The sequence below is a fragment of the Solea solea genome, chromosome 10, assembly GCF_958295425.1.
Source record: "Solea solea chromosome 10, fSolSol10.1, whole genome shotgun sequence".
Classification (NCBI taxonomy): domain Eukaryota; kingdom Metazoa; phylum Chordata; class Actinopteri; order Pleuronectiformes; family Soleidae; genus Solea; species Solea solea.
The window spans coordinates 24,428,329-24,436,370 of record NC_081143.1 but is presented as its reverse complement, the minus strand read 5'-3'; the positions used below and the strand labels follow the sequence as shown (position 1 = coordinate 24,436,370).

The 8,042-nt window shown below is 39.9% G+C and overlaps 1 protein-coding gene across 1 annotated transcript; it reads right to left on the bottom strand.

Annotated features, from left to right (window-relative positions):
- Window positions 1-283: 283 nt before the first annotated feature.
- soul5l (heme-binding protein soul5, like) lies at window positions 284-6,654 on the bottom strand. Its single transcript, XM_058641235.1, has 7 exons — window positions 6,501-6,654; window positions 4,947-5,006; window positions 4,447-4,528; window positions 4,166-4,286; window positions 3,929-4,068; window positions 1,808-1,971; window positions 284-1,389 (listed from the first exon to the last, which is right to left on the bottom strand). Coding segments are annotated over exons 1-7 (1,092 nt in total). The 5' UTR covers window positions 6,503-6,654; the 3' UTR covers window positions 284-866.
- Window positions 6,655-8,042: the final 1,388 nt, after the last annotated feature.

Here is an 8,042-nt window from a genome sequence, read left to right as displayed (position 1 = left end):
CCTATGACTTTTTGGTCACATTTTGGACGACATACTAACCTATGACTTTTTGGTCACATTTTGGACGACATACTAACCTATGACTTTTTTGTCAAATTTTGGACCACATACTAACCTATGACTTTTTGGTCACATTTTACGAAATACTAACTCACATACTACCTACATACTACCACATACACATACTACGACATACTAACTTTTTTGTAAAATTTTCTCAAAAATGTCTATGACTTCTTTGTGTGTTAAAGTGTCATACATGTCAAATAAAAACCATCAAAAGTCACGTTCAAATTCAAGGTTTATTGGTTTAGTACAGTTGTATATTTTATATTTTATACACCATTTTTGCATTGTTTTCTTTGTTCTTGCAGATTCTTGTGATACATGTAGAAATAGTTATTTCAAAGCGATTTTCCTACGTGTCAGTTAAGAATGTTGCAGTATTAAACATACTTGTGTGTGTGTGTGTGTGTGTGTGTATGGATACATAAATGACTGAATAATGATGATATAAGCATGTATTTGACTACCAAAATGTCTAACGCACAGTCCTTCACAGTCTAATCAATGTCTAACTATTTGGATTTAAACTCTCTCTCTTTAACACACGTTGTCACATTGTACTCTATCTTTCTAACTAATGCAGACACATTACTTAATCCTAAACGCAGCTGTGTGACTGATACACGAAGCAAAGCGGTGACAGAACATGTCGTTTAACACTAAAGAGGAGTCGGTGTAATACACAGGAGAAGAGAGATATGAAGGAAACGAGCAGCCAATAATCAGCTTTCTGTCTCCTTTCTCTAACTCAACGACACCTGGAAAACGGCTGCGTATAGAGAGAGAAAAGGTGAAGGTTGTTAATGAGCGTGATCTGGCTCCAGCACTGGGTTACTGTCAGTCTGTGTCTCTGCAGAGCTGTGGGCCGTGGTGTTCCACATGTCCACCTCAGAGTGGGGCTCCAGAGACGGGCTCGCAGCCACGGGGTCTGAGGAGTTGGTGGTCGGGTCTGGCAGGTCGCGCACAGTGGTGAGAGGACGGTTGGCGGGGACGCCGGTGGGCAGGCGGGATGTGGGAGTGAGAGGAGCGTCAGACGGAGAGAGGGTGGGTGTGTCAGTGTGAGGTGTCTGTGAGGAGTTGAAGGAGGAGGAGTTGGAGGAGGAGGAGTTGGACGACGTGTACGAGGACGTGTTGGAGGTAGGAAGTGAGGGTGAGTCGGAGAGTGTGTGTGGGAGTGGGTCAGGCGGAGATGAGGTGGCCGGGGAGTCGGTCAGAGTCGGCTTGAGCGTGTGAGCAGGGGTCGGTTCCTGTGGGTCTGTGCAGATGGGCTCCCCGTCGGCCACGTACCAAACCTCGTTGTGCCTGTTCAACAGCTTTAAGGGACTGTGCACACACACACACACACACACAGAAGGAAACACAAGGAAAGAGGGAGACAAAAGTAAGAAGTGAATTCAATTAAGTGATGTTAGTGTCTTGGACAAAATACTGAAATGTATTGCATTCACCTAAAATCATTTTGGAAAAGGGCTGTTTTTACGAAAAAAAAATTTGGGCTCAAAATCTTGTAAAAACAGACCCAAAATAAATTATTTCGTAAAAAAAGATCTTCTGAGCTTCTATGCCTTTTATTTATTGTGTCTTTTATTTATTCTTCTGAACAGCTCACACTCTGTGTGGTGACCGATAAATAAACAATTAAAGGAAAAACACAAATTATTTTTACAAATGTCATCATACACTGCACAAAAGCTATAGGACTTCAAATAATAAAGTAATGTAAGTAATGACACCGTGATACCTGTCGTAGCCGACTCCGTAGTGGTACGTGTTGTTGTAGGAAGCTCGGACTCTCTGCAGCTCTTTACTCAGCAGGTGAGTGTGAAGCCTGGACGTGACCGACAGCATCCAGCCTCCGTAGCTCCTCACGTACACGTCCATCTCTGGCATCTCAGTGAAATACAGCTGTGACAGAAGATAAACCGTTTCACCAACGACACTTTTGGGCAAGCGCTCTTGACATTATGGTGCTGTTTTTTGTTTTGTTTTTTTTTCCGGTTCAAAGAGGTGCATCTGCGTGTGTCGTATTATCTGTCTTGTTTTTATCTTTTATGACCTTGTCTGTGATCAATAATGACGTGGTGGAGGAAGAGGAGAAGAATCACAGAAACATAAAAAGGCTAATAACAATAATAATAATAATAATAATAATAATAATAATACTCAAACTGGCCACTTCTGCACTATCTTGGATGGATAAAATGGATTAAAGGTTGGATTAGTTTGTCATAAAGCAGACACTGGACGACTCAATGTCACAGCATTGTCTCGCTCTCTGTTCTGCTGAGTGAGTGAAAGTCATCTGCACTAAATACTGTGCACTCATCGGTGATTTTCTATTGATCTGAAAGCAAAAACCACCGATTCAATTACACGCGAGGACTAAATGGAGGATAAAAGCATTCGGCTTTCGTGACGAGAAAGAGCAACTAAGCATCTGTGGAAAAAAAAACAAAAAGAACAGGAAAATGCCTCTGAAAAGAAATGGTTGAGTCATGGTTGGATATTTTGTTGTGTGTAAAAATGCAAATGTCTGCAAAAGACACTTTGGACTTTTTTGGAACTTGGAAGTCAAAGTTTTGGATTTTTGATGTTCATGTATAATCATCATGTAAACCTTGGAAAGTGTTTTTTATTTTAAATCTTTCGTAGTTACGTATGTTTATAAAACGCTTTAATCCTTAGAACGCAGAGCTTTCAGGCTGATTTTTCATTACTATGTTAAAATGTGTATATATACAGAGGCTATAACCCTTTTTAACACCTGAGCCTCAAAATGTCCGTCTGGACTTTTGTTTTTGCTTATTTAACCATAAAAGGAACAGAAAATGTCATGTGAGTAAGTGCTTTTGCCCATTTTTCCAGGATAACTTTCAATATCTGGCTGTTATTTATAATTTACTGCAAAAAAATACAGTTAAAATAGTGAATTAAACATTTAAAATAAAGATAAACACAAGGCTTTATTGAGAAAAAACAGTATTTAAACAGTATCAAAAATATTCAAAACTAAACGTTTTTGTTTTTGTCTCAATGTCCAAAAACAGGCCAACAAAATGGAAACTATGTAAAGGTGTTTTTTTCAACTCTCTCCTTTCTGGTGACTAAGACACTGATTCTCCGGCTTCCTGCAACAGCACCAGCAAAATTACCGTAATAACCAGACATAGGCTTTGACGTGCAACTTCTCAGCTTTCAGAAACGGTTGGAATTTTTCCGATATATATCACAAACCACCGTATAATTACGGTAATGCAAAGTGCTCAGTATCTTATATCCTTTTTTCAGCACAATTTATAGATAATCTGATGACATGATTTTTTTGTTTTTAATTTTCACCAACTATACAAACGCATCTGAGCAAAAAGTACTCACATTTTTAAAAATTTGTGAAATTTGGAAATATGTCACATTTCAAAGTTGGCATGGCTCGTTTTTATGAACAAAAATAGAAGAAAAAAGGTCTGTTTTTGTGACTTCTGCACAATTCTCACTACATTTATATCATTATATTACATTTAAAATGTATGCGATATAAAATGAATCATAACTTTGACTCAACAACACATAAGAAGACGGAAAAAAATGCATTTTGTAAAGCCTGAAGATGTGACCTATAAACACACACACCTCCAGGATGTCCATATAAGGAGTTATGTATATTTCTGTGTCCCTGGTCACCAAACTGGGACAGGTTAATCCAAAGAAATTAACATTTCGGAGAACTCCTTTAACTTGTTGAGCTAGTTTGTCAGTTTAATATTAAAACATTAAAATGAAGGGCTATTGCTTCGATTACTGTGGTGACACTGATGATCTGGGTTTGGTTTATATAACTTTTAACCGTCATTTCTCAGCTCACCTTGTCACAGGTGGGTGCCGGTGGGTTCTCCTGATAAGCTGCCGGCAGCGGGAAGTTCAGCGTGTAAATAGCCGGCTCCCACATCTTGGTCTCCGCTGGGATCTTGACCAGGACTGGAGCTGTCATCTCCATCTGGATGCCTGTCCACACACACACACACACACATAGAGAAGAACATAAACAGTCTCTCCACTGAGGCAGATTTTCCCTCTGGTTCCTCTAAAGCACGGACTTTACCTGCATCGTTGGCTCCGGTGATGTACTGGAAAAGTCTCCTGAAGGCCATGGCTGCTCCCACGCCCATGAAATAAGCTTCTGCGTCTGTCGACACCCAACGAGTCGGGCTGTAATGTCGCACCTGGACACAGGAGCACACACACACACACACACACACACACACACACACACAAATGGGAAAAGAAATGATTGTGTATTAGTGCCTGTGACAGTTTTATGGACACGGTGATGTGTGTGTGTGTGTGTGTGTGTGTGTGTGTGTACATGTGCCGTTCACTCGCCTCGTATTCATCCGTCTTGCAGACGAGCTCATACTGCAGACATTCCTTTGACTCGGTGCAAAAGCTGGTGTTGGTGCTGGGTCTGTAACAGAGCGCTTCTTCTTTATTATTTTTAAAGTATATAAAATAAAACTAGGGCTGCACGCAGTCATTACAGGGCCCTCGTGACTGGATGTGAGCCTGGTACAAGGCAACAAAATACAACAATAGACAATGTGCATCTATTGTAACCATGACAATGACCTGACTAGTTTTGATTAAAAAAATAAAATAAAATTGGAATTAAAGAGTTCCAAAGAAGTATAATAAATTACTATATTCCTGTTTAGAGAAGAAGAAATAATAAATGAAAGTCATATAATTTAGTAAAACAGCACCTAGTTTATTTACAAACAGGTACAAATGAACCAAAGACAGCATTAACTAGGAGTAAATACTTAATAATACTTAAATAATCAACACACCAACATTTGACCATGTGATGCATGTGATGAGCTTACCCAACACTTCCTTCTGCTGAAACCACGAAGGCCAAAACCACCAAGACTGAGACGGAAGTCCTGAGGACGAGAACGCAGAGAAAATCACACACACACACACAAACTGACAGTTATTATTAATTACGTTAATTTAAAAAGCGTTAATTTACCTTGCAATGATTAAAATGAGGAAAATATTGCTGTGAAAAAAATGGGGGTTTGTGGAAAACTATCATGATGTATACAGTATATCATGCCTTTTCTTAATTACTTATAATTTTTTTGTAATTTGTGCAGGTTTAGTCTTTCTTTCTTTCTTTATTCCTGTTTTTTTTCCCCTGTTTACTTTGTTTCTTTATTTTAAGGGAGCAGAGTTCGTTGAGCCTGCAGCCTCTTCTCCTCTCGGTTCATTTGAATATCCTGTTTTCGGGTTAAGGTTAGGACTTGTTTTTAGGTTTAGGGGTAAAGTTAGTGTTAGATACGAGGGCCACATCACGCAAAAATATAGACCTTTTTTTTACTAATTTCCAGAGATAAATGAGTTATTTGATCATCAGACAGTGGATCTGAGATACATGTCTCATTCTTACAACAACAACAGAGGAAGAGAACGTTCTCTAAAGGTTGTAGAAAAGTAACATTCTGGGAACCAAAATAGAATGTTCTCTAAAGGTTGTATGAAGGTTGCAGAAAGTTATATTTGGGCAACGTTCTGGGAACCTTTAGAGAACAATCTCTGAAGGTGTCGGGGGGCGTGAGAGGCAGGGCAGGACAACTCATACAGTGGTTTATGCAGATAAATAAATAAAAATGATCAGGTTCTCAATAATGTGAAAACATTTCTGTTTTCACAGAAAATGTTTGGGGGGGCATGATAGAAAATAATAGAGAACCACTGTGTTAGGGGAACGTTCTGGGAACCTTAAGAGAACGTTCCCTAAAGGTTGTATGAAGGTTGTAACAAAGCAACGTTCTGGAACCAAATGTGCAACCAAAAACTAACATTAGGGGAACATTAGGAAAACTTTCCACGTCAACCACAGAGAGCCCTGGGGGGAACCTTCAGGGAACGTTCCTGCAACCAAAAGGTAATGTTCCCAGAACGTTCTGGGAACCAAAAATTGTTAGCTGGGTATGTGTGTGTGTGTGTGTGTGTGTGTGTGCGCTGCAGACATGAAAGGGGACACGTTCCTCTGGAGACAGAAGTGCTGCATCATCAGTCTCTGTCTCATGAACCAAAGGCGTTTTAAGGTCGTGGCAAAATAAAACAGCCTTAAACAGCATCACCACACACACTCCTGCATCATAACCTGACTCTCACTGACATTTAAAGACAATAGAACAAAGGAAAAATCGATATTATACAGTGTAATAATGTCCGATTGTCGCGCACGCACAGCGGGTCAACAATGACGCAAACCAAATCAACTTCACTTGACCGTGACGCTGCAGAAAAGTCGCAGAAATCAGCATTAAATGATCCGCGATAAAACGCTCACAGTCTAATAATGATAATGATGATAATGATAATAATAAGCGCGTAATATTCATTTAAAATGCCAATGGTATACTCACATCGTTCGTGCCCCGTGTTCGTCCTTTCCACCTGCCAGAGGAGCGCAGGGAGGAAGAGGAGGAGGAAGAAGTAGAAGAGGAGGAGGAGGAGGAGGAGAGTGATAGAGACTGCAGTCTACTGCACTCTGCTGCGGACTGCAGTGAGGAGTGAGTCCGCCTGCAGCTCACAGGAGGGCGGGGCTGAGCGGACAGCAGCCCGCAGACTACTGACGCTTATTATTATGACATTCTGTCACTTATTGAGAGTTATTATTATACTGACGACGATTAGTACACTGGCAGTCACTAATTACACTGAAAGCTTACAGTTATTACACTATTGTAAGGTATTATTTCACTGAGTTACTACCAAAAACTCAGTTATTATTATGCTGTACAAGGCCCTTAAATGTCTTAAAGGTCTAGTGTGAATGTAAAGACAAATATAAATAGTCTCATTTAATCTAATCCATTCCAGTACATGTAAGAATTAAGTGAGACTGCAGATTGTGACAAATGAAGGACTTCTACACAGTCATCCCTCACTTTCCCAAATGCATCAGGAAGCAACGGTGGCCTTGATAGACCACAATAGTATGTTGAGATGTTTGATGGTTTTTAGTTTAGTAAAAACAAGGCGACCATGGCGTAACCTTGAGGGAACGTTTAGGGAATGTTCTCTAAACGTTAGTTTTGGTTTGGTTGTAACTAACCTTAGGAGAACCTTAGTTCTGTAAAGGTTGTATGAAGATCGTATAAAGGTAACGTTAGAGGAACCAAAAGAGAACGTTCTCTAAAGGTTCAATGAAGGTTGCAGAAAAGTAACATTAGGGGAATGTTCCCTCAACATTTAGGGACCATTATGCTCCTACCTAAGGAACGTTCTCTAAACATTAGCTTTGGTTTGGTTGGAACTAACCTTAGGAGAACCTTAGCTCTGTAAAGGTTGTATGAAGATCGTACAAAGGTAATGTTAGAGGAACCAAAAGAGAACGTTCTCTATAGGTTCAATGAAGGTTGCAGAAAAGTAACGTTAGGGGAATGTTCCCTCAACATTTAGGGACCATTATGCTCCTACCTAAGGAACGTTCTCTAAACATTAGCTTTGGTTTGGTTGGAGCTAACCTTAGGAGAACCTTAGTTCTGTAAAGGTTGTATGAAGATCGTATAAAGGTAACGTTAGAGGAACCAAAAGAGAACGTTCTCTAAAGGTTCAATGAAGGTTGCAGAAAAGTAACGTTAGGGGAATGTTCCCTCAACATTGAGGGACCATTATGCTCCTACCTAAGGAACGTTCTCTAAACATTAGCTTTGGTTTGGTTGGAACTAACCTTAGGAGAACCTTAGGGGAACGTTCTTTGATGTTGTGCGTTAGTAGGGGATGAGTTTCCGATAGGTGCAGATGTGCAGATGTTTTAAAGGGTAACTAAACCCAATCTTCCAAGGCTCAAAACTTCAAAAATGCCAAGAAGTGAGCCGAGAGCTCTGTGATGAGGAGTGAATAAAAAAATTGAAAAAAATTAAAAAATAAAACAAAGCAAAGCTTCAGGACAAATGTGGAGG